The sequence below is a fragment of the Hydra vulgaris genome, chromosome 04, assembly GCF_038396675.1.
Source record: "Hydra vulgaris chromosome 04, alternate assembly HydraT2T_AEP".
Classification (NCBI taxonomy): domain Eukaryota; kingdom Metazoa; phylum Cnidaria; class Hydrozoa; order Anthoathecata; family Hydridae; genus Hydra; species Hydra vulgaris.
In genome coordinates this window covers 43,557,445-43,571,762 of record NC_088923.1, presented here as the reverse complement: position 1 = coordinate 43,571,762, position 14,318 = coordinate 43,557,445, and the positions used below count along the sequence as shown (strand labels likewise).

The 14,318-nt window shown below is 28.5% G+C and overlaps 1 protein-coding gene across 1 annotated transcript in view; it reads right to left on the bottom strand.

Annotated features, from left to right (window-relative positions):
- The window catches only part of LOC100202524 (uncharacterized), a 63,252-nt gene that overhangs the window by 19,112 nt on the left and 29,822 nt on the right, over positions 1-14,318 (bottom strand). Inside the window, exons 14-16 of the mRNA XM_065796413.1 lie at positions 12,440-12,632; positions 3,920-4,121; positions 3,466-3,685 (exon numbers count right to left, since the gene is read on the bottom strand). Of these exons, the coding sequence (XP_065652485.1) occupies positions 3,466-3,685; positions 3,920-4,121; positions 12,440-12,632 (615 nt within the window). The remainder of the gene's footprint in view (positions 1-3,465; positions 3,686-3,919; positions 4,122-12,439; positions 12,633-14,318) is intronic.

Sequence of the window (14,318 nt, the reverse complement as noted above, 5' to 3'; positions counted from 1 at the left end):
AATTTGTTGAAACTTGAAGTTATTAATTATCAAATTTATATATATAATTTTTATCAAATAGTTTACATAAAATAATAAACATGCAAATTGTTGTATTTTCTGTAAAAATTGTTTTTTTAATCTATTTCAATTGTTTATCACTGTATGTATATCACTTATAGTATCAGATTACTTGTAGTTTTTGTATGTTTATTTTCAGTATGCTTATACATATGCATACATTAAATATTGTAGTGAATTCAAATTTTAATGTTTTAGGTGCATCATAGCTTTTATTTTCTGCAAAAGCAATCCCATAGATTAAAAAAACTCAATAATATTAGCGAGTTGCGTGATAAAATTTACTTTTTATGGTTTTATATGACAATGGAAAAACTCATTGGTTTTCCATGGAAATTTTCCTTACGGGAAATTGAATTCCTTTTTGATACTTTTTATGTTATCAGTTGTAATACCAGTATTTACTTCCTTGTTATCATCAGAGCTATCCTTAGATGGCTGAAATAATCCAAATTAGTCATTTTTATTTAAGACATTCATATTTAACAAGTACTACATGAGATGAATTAAATAAATATTTCTGCTTTCAATTATTCTTTATTCAAATATCTGTTTAACTAGTTAACTTATAGGTGTATTAGCTTCATGAAGTTTTTTTCTTGTAAATTCAATAAATTTCAGAATACAAAAGATCAGCATCTCCTTTTGAAAGAGATTAATGGCTAATTTTAGTGGTTTTAAAGCAACACAAAGTTCATTTATGACATCAAGCTCATTTTTACTTAGAGGAAAATCAATATTCATACCAATCAGAGCTATCTTTACTTTTGTTTGCAGTTCCAAAAAAACGTTCAAGCATATCAATAGTACTGCACCATCTTGTCCTTGAATCCAAAATCAAAGCTTTTTCTTTTCTAAATTTTTCAATTATATTTGGATGAAGTTTATCACCATTGATCACTGGTGATCTATGATATTTTTTAATCAATTTTCTTATTTTTGCCACAGTTAATTTTTTGCCATAAGTTCCTTGATATTCAAGTTTTAATAATAGAATAGAATCTTCACTAACTGCATAAACAGTTTGAATATCATCACCAACTTCAGAACTATCTTCATCATCACTGTAACCTTGATCATAATCTACAGCTTCCATATCACTATCAACAGGGTTATTATCAGAGCCATATGCATCAAATTTGTTTTTTGTAAAGAGCACATCAATTACACATAGATGAATAGTGTGGTTGTGACACATTTGATGTCCAGGTTTTGTGTTATGACCAATTTTTTTCATTAAGCTAGCTCCATCAGTAACAGAAGCTACAATGTCTTTGTCCAAATTCAAATCAAATGAATTAAGCTTATGACTGATCAATTTAATGGCTTTTATTGCTGACATTGAAACTTGGATTCTTAACATTTCAAGCAATTGAAATCCTTTATTATGATGTAGATTTGAGCTCATATAATTTCTTTTTTTTTACTGAAGTAAAAAAAAGAAGATACGTGAACTTAAATCTATCATATACCTTCTTTTTTTTACTCATCAAATGTAAAACTAAGTTTATGCTTATCTTCAAGTTTTATTTCCAAAGAACTTATAACTTGTTTCTTGACTAACCTTAAGTATTTAATGACAAGATCACGAACAGTTTGAGGACTTTGAAAGATTTGGTATCCCTAAGCACAAAATGCTGATCACAAAGTTTCACTTTTAGCAATGGCGTAAAAGCTGATTCTATCAATAGCTGATAATCATCCTTGAAAAAAACTTTCAGTTCGCATTATTTTGGCAGTAGGAATGTTTGCTGCAGCTTCGGGTGCAGAGTTATTGCATTTAAGAATTTCAGTTTTGTGTTTTGTTTTTAAGTACCTTGTAAGAGCTGTTGTTGTTGAGCCAGGTGTTTTGAGAATAATTTTACAGAGTTTACACTTTGAACTCTGTAATTCTTCAGAAAATTCAAAATAGCCCCCCTGCCTCAGAACTTCTAGTTGTGCTTACATAATAACTGTTAAATAAGAGAACCGAAATTATATCTAAGTGCTGCCACAAAAATAAATTCTTATTAAAAAATTACAAAGCTCGCTACAAACCTGACTAACAACTATAAATAAAAATAACTATACTAATCTGCTCCATATATCTCTAGGCTAACTAATAAATTACTCACATACACAGCTTTTGTAATATATTTCATAATATTATGTATATTTTATATCAATTTTAATTTTAATTTTCTTATTTTTATTTTATTATTTTTTAATACACAAATAATACACATTAACACATAAAAAATAATTTAAACAACATTAAACATATAACTATTTCACAATTATTAGCCAACTAAAAACAAATTAATAATATTATTAACCTAACTACTAATCAATTTCCTGTAACGATCTAAAATACAAATATAAACAGTAAACGTCCACTAAACAAATCGTAGCAAAATTAAACTTTTACTACTTGCCTGATGATTGTAATAACACATGAAACTCAGAGTTGCAATATTAAAATATATTATAAACATTAGCATTTAGCTAATTCCTGGTACTGCAGATAACAGTAACATATATACTATATATATATATATATATATATATATATATATATATATCTACATATATATATATATATCCGGTGTCTGAATGCAAGCAAAAAGACTGTGAAGGCAGAAGAAAATAAACGAGAATACTGGTTGTTGTTTAAGAATTTTTAGAGTTCATATACGTATTTTTTGAGTTAGGGTTTATCACATTGGATTTTGTATATGTTTCTTTTTGGAGCTTTTTACATTGGAGTTTGTTATATTAAGTTCATTTATATATATTTGTATTGGAGTATTTTTTTATTAATGAAGAATCTTTATCATAATCTCCATACTATTGTAATTTTATTTTGTGAAGAACCAACACTTCAACAATGAAAAATTTGGTGATTTTTTTTGCCTAACTAGAATGGATGTGTGTTTTGTTAATATGAATATTTTTAGTTGCAGCTTCTGAGCTTACAGATCTGCATAAGCTCTGCATAAATATTAGATTTTATCTTTTTTAAAATTTATTTAGAGAGGTTATGTATTGATCTATAATAAAGGAAGAAGAGGGGGTATACATATAGTAAACATTTATTGGTAATAAGTAGTTCCCAAAATATAAACTTTGGAGATCAATCCTCCAACAATGATGAATTATCAAAAGATTTTGCGTTGTCTATTAACATGTTGAATATGAAACATTACTGTCTCTAAAACACAATTATGTTAAATATATTGACTCTAAAACCCAACTATACTAAACATATTTGTTACATAAAAATGTTGTATGTTCAACATATTTAGAAAAAACTATTTTACTCAAATGAAAATTTAATAGCTTTGTAAAAAGACATAAATAATCAAAGAGTATTTTTGAAATAAATAAAGATACAACTAACACAACTAAAAGTTTTAAAATAAAAACCTTGGCTTTGTCTAAAATTTTTAAATCATTAATTCGCTTTAAGTATATGTGTTCATATTTTTCAGCTGGTTGCAGTTCATCTAAGAATTTTATGTAGTTGAATCCGGCTGCATCACTAAACCTTTTGTAAACTATATCTATGTCCTCTTCATTAAAACTTAAATTTAGATATGTCATACATTGACAAAACTGAGATTTTGTTACATAACCACGATGATGCCTAAAAATAGAAAAAATGTTACCTAAATTATGCTGGCATCATCATAGTCATCATCAATAATTTTTAATTTGGTTATTACAAATAAATACAATTTCACTAATAATAATATTAGGTATTATGCTATCATCAACAAAATCATTACCACTACTTCATAACTTGTTGGTCATAAAAATCCTATTTTTACAATTATAAAATAAAATAGCGAAATATAAATTAATAATAAGAAAAACAAACTTGTCAAAATCTTGAAAAAAAGGTTTGGTCAAAGTTCTTCTTTGGTCTATCTTTTCTTTCATACTTTGTATTACATTATCAAAAGCATTTTTTGTTTCATCAGATTGAGATTCCCAGTTAGAAGAAGCTTTTGATATCAAAATATCTTCTGAAGATACCAACTTAATTGTGGGGCTTTTTTCAAAGCTTTTTTGATTAAAAACTATAGGTAAAATATTAATTAATGTAATTTATTGCACTAAATAAAAACCTAAAAAATTATTTTTAAAAAGGTGAAGATTTGATTCACTGATTCAAGATTCATAAAACATAACCAAATAATGACCTTAGGGGTCATCCATAAATGATGTCAGTAAATATAGGACGGGGGACGGGGGACGGAGTAGGATGGTGGGACTTAGGACGGGGGGATGGAGTGCTGGAAAGTTTGACACCAACTGACAATGGGGAGGGGGGTTTTGAGGCCAAAATGATGTCAATTTAAATTATTTTTTTAGTTTTAATGAGCAGATTTTAACGGTATTTACACCTATTAAATGGTATAAAAATGATGTTTTATTTGTGGGGAAATTAATATTAAATGCAGGGAATTTGATATTATATTTTATTAAATTATTTATAATATAATATTATAAATTAATATAATAAGTTTTCCAGAGACATTAAATATATAACAACTACTAACGTAAAATAAAAATTACTACAGTTTTATTAATATATTACCATTTGACTGCGAATCAAATTATGTTAGAAATATTAACTCTTTGTATATAAAATTTGCAACCGTTATTCGCTCCCTAGCGGATTATAAAATGTGGTTCAAAGTAAACTCATAAAAGCAAACTGATAAACTTGTCACTTTTTGAAATTAAATTGTCGTTATTTCAAATACAAAACTCTAATTGCTCTCTAGTTGATTGTAAAACGTGATGCAATGCAATCACATAAAGTCTATTGAAAATTCGAAATGCTAATTTCTCCCTAGTGGGTTGAAGAAACTCGATGAGCAAAATCATTATTTTGATTGTGATGTAAACAATACTAACAAATCAATATTAGAATATGGATAAAACCGCATTACTTAACTTATTGATGGTCTTGTATGGAAATGCTCATCCCGATTAATAAAAAGAAGCTTATATCCAGAAAGAAGTCCATAGTATATGGAATTCATTAAAAGAAGAGAAACTGGAGCATAAGGACCTTGAGTAATGTATTTAATCAATTTAATCAAGAGTAATGTATTTAATCAATTTATTTAATGAAAAGGCAATGAAGTTCAGCAATTATCATTTTGGGCCAATACTCCAAAGCAGTCTGCCCCCACATATACTCCACTTGAATTTGATAAGAATTCCTCACAGTTTGTTGAGCCCACCAATGAGCGATCTGTTATTGATGATTAACAAAGTGCATCAACTTTGAGTTTGTTGACCACAAAAAATCAAAAAAATGCAAGAAAAGTGGCTCAAGATCGACTAAATACTGAGATTGCAGCTTTAAATTGTAAAGTTGCTGGACTGAAGACTAGAAAGAGAAGTGGATTCATTGCTAAAGCTGGAGAGGATGATTTGAAAAAGAAAAAGAAGAAACTAGCTCATCTATGTAAATAACTGCCCCCAAAAAAGTATGATCAAGCTCAACAAAAGAAAACTAGAGAACTGAAAAAAGCTAGAATGGAGGAAATCTGCTTGGAGCATCCAGAAGTCAAAGAAAAACTAAAAATCAGAAAGAAACTTGGTCAACCGTCATTAGAAGTAGATCAACTTCTTCTTTTGAAGGCGATTATGGATATTGCTCTCATGGTTCATCTGTTGATGAAAGACGTCGGTCAGAGGTTCTTTGGGTAATGATATCTTAATTTGTACTTGCACTTTTAGGGCCAGATGAAGTGTGTTTCATTAGCCAAGACGACAAGACTAGAGTGTCAATTGGAATCACAGCAGCCAAAAAACAGGCGCTGTTGTTGATGCATTTGGAGTACCGGGTAACTCTCCCGGACCACGACTGGGTCGTGGCTGCTAAACACATGCTTATACCATTTGTATACGCTGGAATTTCGATCAAAAAAGATGGTCTCGGAAAAACAGATGCTGTTACTTATTCTAAACCTACCTACATTGCTTTTCGATCAGGAAAACACACATCCTCGACCGCCTTTGCTCATGGATTAGACTTTCAGCGGCTCTTGGATATCATAAAATCCAACTCTATTACCAGAAATCCTCAAACTAATATGGTTAAGCCTATCGTTGTGTTTAGCGTCGATGGAGGATCCGACAAAAATCCCAGATACCAGAAAGTAATTGAAATGGGGATTCACCGTTTCTTGAAAAATAACCTTGACATTCTTTTCAACATGACAAACGCTCCAGGCCGCAGTGCATTCAACAGAGCTGAGCAACGAATGGCACCTCTAAGTAAAGAATTTTCTGGGGTGATTCTTTCGCACGAACATTACGGAACTCATTTTGATTTTCAAGGTAATTACCTTGACAAATAATAATTTGTAAAAATAATAATATCATTTTTAACCTATAATAACCAACATACCTTTTTAGATCAGGCAGGACAATAGATAAAAATTTAGAAAAAAAAAACTTTGGTTTTGCTGGACAGGCTTTAGCTGATATTTGGTCTGACCTATAAATTGACGGTTATCCAACCATTTCAAAGTATATTGATCCAGACAAATCAGAGCTAGAGTCAAGGAGCCTTTTATTACAAGATCAATGTTGGATTTCCTATCATCTTCTTACAAGTCAATATTTTATTCAAATTGTGAAATGTGAAAATCGTTCTTGTTGTCGGACTATTAGAAGTTCTTACTCTACTCTAATTAGAGCAAGATTTCTTCCGCCACCTGTCCCTGTCAACCAAACGAGAGACAAGCTCAAAGCAGTAGATGTCTCAGAAGGAGCAAAAGAATTGTTTCCATCATCCGTCTTTATGCTCATCGCATCAAACATTGAAAGTCTTCTTCCTCGTACTGCCAAAGGATTTCCAATTTTGCCGTATGATGCGTTTTGTCCATCAATTCAGTCTAGCCTAGCTGATAGTATCTGTAAAAAGTACAATATCTACTTTGATGCAACGAATTTGATTGTACCTCAAGAATACGATATCCTTTTAGAGCACGGAGAGCATTCACTACCTATTGTTTCAATCGGTAATCACTTCAACAACCCATGGGAAGATTATATTAAAGATATATAATACTATTTGCTTAGTTTATTATTTAATGAGATATCGACTATTATATAATATAATTTGATGAGATCTGCTATTATATAAATGTATAATTTAGTCAGAAAAAAAGTCAATGGTTTTTAAGCATTTTTATTGTTTTTTAGGGGGGGGAGTACACAAAAACTGACATCATATATAAAAGAGGGTTGACCAAAAATTGACAATTTGACAAAGAGGGGAGGGGGAGTCGAAAAATTGAGAAAAAACACTGACATCATTTATGGATGACCCCTTATGACTAGGATTCTAATTTATTTTTAAGACTTTAAAAGCAAGCATTCTGTATAATATTTAAATGTAATAAAATTATTTTGCAGACTTTAAAGAGTAGGTAGTAAAGAAGTGATGTTTTGGGTACATGTATTGAAAACAAAAGAGAACAAAAATAAGAGAAACTGATAACAAACCAAGTGTGGTTTATTTGAGGTGTTATAGACTAGATAATGAACAAGTTGTGATAAAAAATCTGCTTTGTAATGAGCAATAAAGAAAGAATTGCTAACAAGTATTTGGTTGACAATAAAAGCAAGAGTTGAAGCAAACATGTAAATTGTCACATGTAAAAGTCATATAAAAGTTACATGTCTTTATATGTATCAATAACATAATTCTTGAAAACGACAAACTTTATGACATGAAAGATTTTGCTGTTTTATTTTAATTTTATTTATCATTAATTTTTCTTTTGTTAAAAAATTACTTTTTAAAGTAAAAGTTCAAATAAATACATCAAAACTCTAAAATTTTTGTAAAAAGTCCATCATAAGTTTTTTTTTGAAGAAAGCAAGACGCTGTAACATTTTGAAACAAAAAAAAAATGGTAAAACTTTTTTAGCTTTAATAAAATATTTTAAAATTGTAATTTAAATTGTAATTTATACTATTATATATTATTGTAATTTAAATATTATTTTAAGTTATAATATATTATTGTAACTTTATTTAAAAAGATTATTTTTTCAGTTTTCATAAAATAATATAATTTATATAAAAAATTATATTTTTCAAATTTTATTAAAAAAACAAATAAAAAAAGTGGTTAATCCACAGTATATATGAGTGGAAAGAAGTAGCTTTGTAGACAGAAAATGATATATAATTTTCTAATTTATTTAGAAAAATATCCTTTAATTGTGTATTATATGATAAACTTTTTTAAATTTGATCAAAGAAGTAGTGGAGTCAACACAAACATAAATCTGTGAAGATTATGTTTGTGTTGATAACAATGATAACAAAATTAGTGGCAATAAAATTTTTGTTTTTTTTATAATATATCAAAAAATATATTATAAAAAAACCTTATAATATATCAAAAAATTGTCAAAATTTGTAGATGTAATTAAAGTGGTCAAAAATAAAAATAAAAAGATTATATAGATTGACATTTATTTTATATTAAAAAAATATTTTGTTGTATATATAAATATGTTGATTTTTTATAGTTAACTTTTTAATTGAATTAAATAATAATGGTAGACACAAAAAAAATGCAAGTCGAAAGTATTGATAAAAATTAATTGTTTTTTGTAAAAATAAACGTTGTGTCTAGCGCAACAGTAGCGCTTTACGGTAGTAAAGTTTGATTTGTTTATTTTAAGCCACGGCTGCAAATACTATTGGTTGATAGGCACAGTGAGTGGTTGATAGGCACAGTGGCACAGTGACACAGTAAGCACAGTGGCAAGTACTAGTGGTTGATAGGCACAGTAAGTGTACATAAATCGACTGATTTAGGGATAGGCAAAGTGGAGCACACATACATCGATTAAGGGTTTTGGTTTGGGCATGCATTCTTTAAATAAAAGAGAAAAAAAATCAAACAATCAGAAATCACTACCATGACTTTAAGAAAAAAATTAAAGCAACAGTACCAATGCGCTAGACACAGTGAAAAATAAAGTTATTATTTTTTAGAGTGTGTTTTTATGGTTGTGAAAATGACAAATAATTATAACTATCATTACATATATATAAAAAGATATAATAAACGTTGCAGATATGAAAAATTCTTTTTTTTTTGACAATGTTTGTTTTTTTAAACTTGTTCTTTTAATAAGCAGTCACCAACGCACACAATTTGTGGGGGTTTATACATTTGCTTCCAATATTACTTTTATTGCAAATTGAATACTTATCACCAATTCTTTTTATTTGCACAAATAAAAAACATTAAAATTAAGAAATTATTCAGGAAAAATTATAACTAAAAAAGACAGCAGGGTAAAAGTACGATATTAAATAAAACTCAAGAAAAGATGGTAATCGAGACAAAATAGTGAAAGGAATAGAAAACTCTGATGCAGATTTTTTTATTTGTATATGCAAAAAATGCGCTAGTCAGCCAACAACAAAACAATATTTGTAAGATATGATTGAAATCTGAAATTAACATAGTAATTATCCCTGTATAGTGATATTAACATAGTAATTATCCCTAATTATCCCCTTGTAAGTAACTTTTGAAAATTAAAAAAATAATTAATTGAATATACTTGAAACATTAATCCAAATAGGCTTTTGTTATTCAGTTGTTTGTGTTTAATATGCACTTATCTTTTTAGATTTGGCACAAATATAGTTCTAGCTACCTAGTCTGATTGACATTCTTACATATAGTGAAGGTAAACATTAAATTTATGTGATGTAAAATATTTTATAAAGAAACATTTATATTTCTCAAAATGACAAGAAAGTATGTTGTCTAGACTCTTAAAAAGTGAAGAAGAGAGTTTTGATGATAAATACAAACCACATGATAGTGTTGAAACAAATTACAAATTACTAAAATTTCTGATGCAAGCCAATGATTATGTTACATTGAAATATGACTACAAAATTTATCCTGATAATGTTGTAAGCTTTCAGAATGATGGAGCAACAGTCACATTGATAATGAAAATTTAGAATGGATGGGAATGACCAGTGAAGCATCTACAACATTTTAGAGTTATCGATCTCATCAAATAGTATAGCATAATAACTAATACTTTACCTACTTCCTACGCCCTTCCTAGTAATTATGTGATTGGATACTTTTATACAAAATTTTGAAATTTACAATTTTTTCATTGTGTTGAGTAAAAATATGAATTAACTGAATTGTGAATTGTTTTCTAAAAGTTATGATTTTATAACCTTTTAATAATTAACATTTATGCATGGTCATGGTAACAATTAACATTTATGCATGGTCTTTTATGTATTTTAGTAAATTTAATTAGAAAGTTAAAAATTAATTTAAATGGTTTGGATGTTTTTTAAAGATATCTCAATGTTTTTAAAAAATATCTCAACATTTAGAACTTACATGCTATTTAATTTAATTTTAGGTTAATCTGTTTTTGACTTTTTAAAACTTAAATTTGTTCCTAATATTCTGATTTTGGTTTCTTTAAAATCTAATGTTATTCAACACTGTTCATATGTAACCCTTACTTACTTGTAATATTTTTTGCATTTTTAAAAAATAAAAAAGTAATATGAAAAAAATATAAATAAATAAAAAATATATTTTCACATGTATCATAGATCATCGATTAACGTGTATTGAACAAACTGTAAAAAAATTAACTTTTGTTAAGTAGTTTTAGTAAGTTGAGTAGCCCATTGAAATGTTATCAAGTAACCCTGCGGTAGTGGTGTAGTGGTAGAGCGCTTGCTTTATAAGCGAGAGGTTTCAAGTTCAATTCCCACCACATCCCTGGTAGTACCACACTCAACTTGTTTCTCCGCACAGTGGCCTTGTTTGTCAAGGTTCGTTTTTTGGAGCTGTAGAGTTGGGAGAGGGTTATAACCACAAGTAACCTCCTCATCTGTAGTGGCCTTCATGGCCTAGGGGAGGTGAATAAAAAAACAAAAAAAAAACCCTATGGTCTATGGTATATTGAAATTTGTATCTCAAGGAAAAAAATTAGAACCTTAGTCATATAGTCATCAAACAAAAAAAACTTTTTTAATAAAATCATCGAAAATAATTGAAATAGATGCTTTTAATATATATTAAGTTATTTCAAGCTATTTTAGCATAAAGCTGATTAATTATGTGAAGTCATATACAAAGTCACACACTCAAACATCATTTTATATAAAAACTTTTAAAATAATAACACCGCCATTTGTACTGCAACCAGTACACATTCAATTCTTATTAGAGTAGTTAGCTCAAGTCTTTGTAATCAAGTAAATCTCCAGTCTTCATTGAATACATAATACTCCATAATTCTTTTTAAATATGCATTTTTCAATAACACTCCATGTTTCTTTTTGAATATGCATTACATGCTGGCACAGTTCCAGATTTGGCATTTTAAAACTTAAACATGCAAAATATATAAAAACAGTGCACACCAAAGTGCACTATTTTTAAAGCACTATCCCAAAATATTTTGCGCACTTTAAGTATTGATTATACATATGAGTATATGAGGTGTGCACAATTAATTAGCTTGTTTACAAAAAGAGTCCTCTGTGTTCCTAAAAAATAGAGCAGTAATAAATTATCTTAAGCAGATGAAACAATTTGATAAGTGTTTTTAGTAATTCATAAGTAGTTTTTATAAATAAGTTCAAATATTTTTAAGTGATAGATTGAGTTTATTGTTTTTTTTAACAAATACAGTCTTTGATAAGAAGCTAAACGTTTGACAATTTTAGTCATCTAAAAAGAATTAGAACAAACAGAAACCAAATGCAAAATCAATAGAAAAAAAATTCAAAGTGTTAGATGTTATTGAAAAATTACATTAAAAACCTGAGTTTTGTTTGTATTGAAACACAAAGCAAAAAATGTTTTATAGAAGTCTGTTTAGAGTATTTATACAGACAAAAAGTCGTTTGGAGTATGCAAGGCAATTTTCACAATTTAATGCTCCATGTTTTTAGTACTTCATGACATGTATCATGAAAAGATTGAATTATTTTTGAAGCATTTTTTCATAATAAGGTAAGATAAATTGTAATATATGCATGAAAAGTAAAATTGCTTTAATTAAAGTTAACTTTACTTGTTTTATGTTGAACAGAATTTTTTTTAATTTTGTTGAACCCCTAAATTGAACCATTCAAAAGTGAAGTGAATTGACAAAAAGATAAAAAAAACTTATTATATATATATATATATATATATATATGTGTGTGTGTGTGTGTGTGTGTGTGTGTGTGTGTGTGTGTGTGTGTGTGTGTGTGTGTGTGTGTGTGTGTGTGTGTGTGTATATATATATAGACTTTAACGTACAAAAAGTTGTCGCATATTAATCATTAAGATAAAACCTTTTTCCACATCATTCACAAAATGTAGCCAAAGAATGTTTTCCTTTATATTTATGTCTTGGTATTTCTTTAAAAGAGCATTTATTTCCTGTTCAGTAAACTGTTGACCTGAAGCACTTAAACCCATTCGAAAGCGAGATATTGGTATAGATCCATGTCGTAGAGGATCATAATCTTGGAAAAATTCCGCTATCTAAAAAGAAATTATATGTCAGAGTAAATAAAAATATTGCTTTATGAATAAGAAAGAAAGACAACTTTATTATGCTTGCTATACACATTTCAAGCATATTTTATTGACAACTGATTAGCTTCATGCGGTAGTGGATTATTATTGAGGCAAATGAGGTGATGGCCTCAGGCCCCAAAATTTAATTTTTTAGAAGAAAAAAATTTCTGAACACATACTGTTTTCTTTATACAATTTCTCTGCAATCTGCAAAAACAAAAGCCATATTGTCTAATTGTACAAATTTATTACCTTACAAGGTTATCACTTCTCAAGGAAACAATGCAAAAGGAAAAATAATTTTTAACTTACACAAAAATAATCTGGCGTTAGCATTTTCTCTTGTGGTTAAATTCATTCAAAGGAACTGTGTAAGATTTTATTTAGGTAATTACAAAAGTTTTTTGAAGTAAAACATTACTATCATACAATGAGTTTTGTTTTACATGAAAAATTTGTTTGAAACATCGTTTGATGTACGTTTATGTAACATAGATAAAATTAGATTTAACGGATTTGGTTTCAGTTAGTATTTCTTTTTATTGCACATTTTAGGTAGCAAAATAATGTTTGGTTTCAGTCAGACTTATAAAAACGGTGCTGCAAAGCGAAAAAAAAACTTCAGAAAAAAGTGAAAGAGAAGAAAATATATTAAAGAAGACCACCAAATTTGATACTTTTTTCACAAATTCAAGAATAATGGATAATGCAGTTCCATTAGTAAAATCGCAGTCTTGTTTAGAAGCAAACAACAACACAGATACTTTGTTACATACTAATGCTATGGTTGCTGTCAAGCAAATTAATAATCAAACCAACGAAGAACATCAGGACACATATCAAGCCAATATAAAATTATGGAAAAGTGTTTCTAAAGATGTGCAAGAGTACTTCATCAGGAAAGGAAGTGCTAAAAGTCAAAACATAACTGATAATTTTGAAAAGTCAAAACGGGTATATGATAATTCAAATCGAATTCGTTATTGTTCATCTCCATTATTCACACATCCTCTAACTAACAAAAAATCCAAATGTATCCAAGGATAAATGGAAAGATATACTGTTTTATTTGTAAGCTTCTCTCATCTACTCAAACAGATTTATGTCATGGGTTCAATGATTGGAAGAATGCTAAACGCGCCATTGAAATGCATGAGAAGAGTCCATGCCACTTAGCAGCAAATCTGATTTACATAGAGCGATTGTGATTTTTTGGAGATCAGTTTTAAAGCGCGTGGTAGATCTTATTAAGTTTTTGGCTGCAAGGGGTTTGCCGTTTCGAGGTCATGTAGAAAAGTTTAGTTCACATGAAAATGGTAATTACATGGGTAATTTAGAGGTAGTGACAAAGTATGATTGATGTAAAAAAAGGAAACGCAGGGCAGGGGAATGTGTCATAATTGTCATCGACTATTTGTGAAGAACTTATTGCTTTAATGGGTCAAGCAGTGCTAACTTTTATAGTTAATGAAATGAAAGAAGCAAAATATTACAGTGTTTCAATTGACTTAACACCTGATATATCACACGTTGACCAATTGTCTGTTTCAGTTTAGTATGTAAATAAAACTGTGCCTATAGAAAGGTTCGTAACTTTTATTAATTTTCAAACCCACACTGGTCAAGAATTAGCAAGAGTACTGCTGTCTT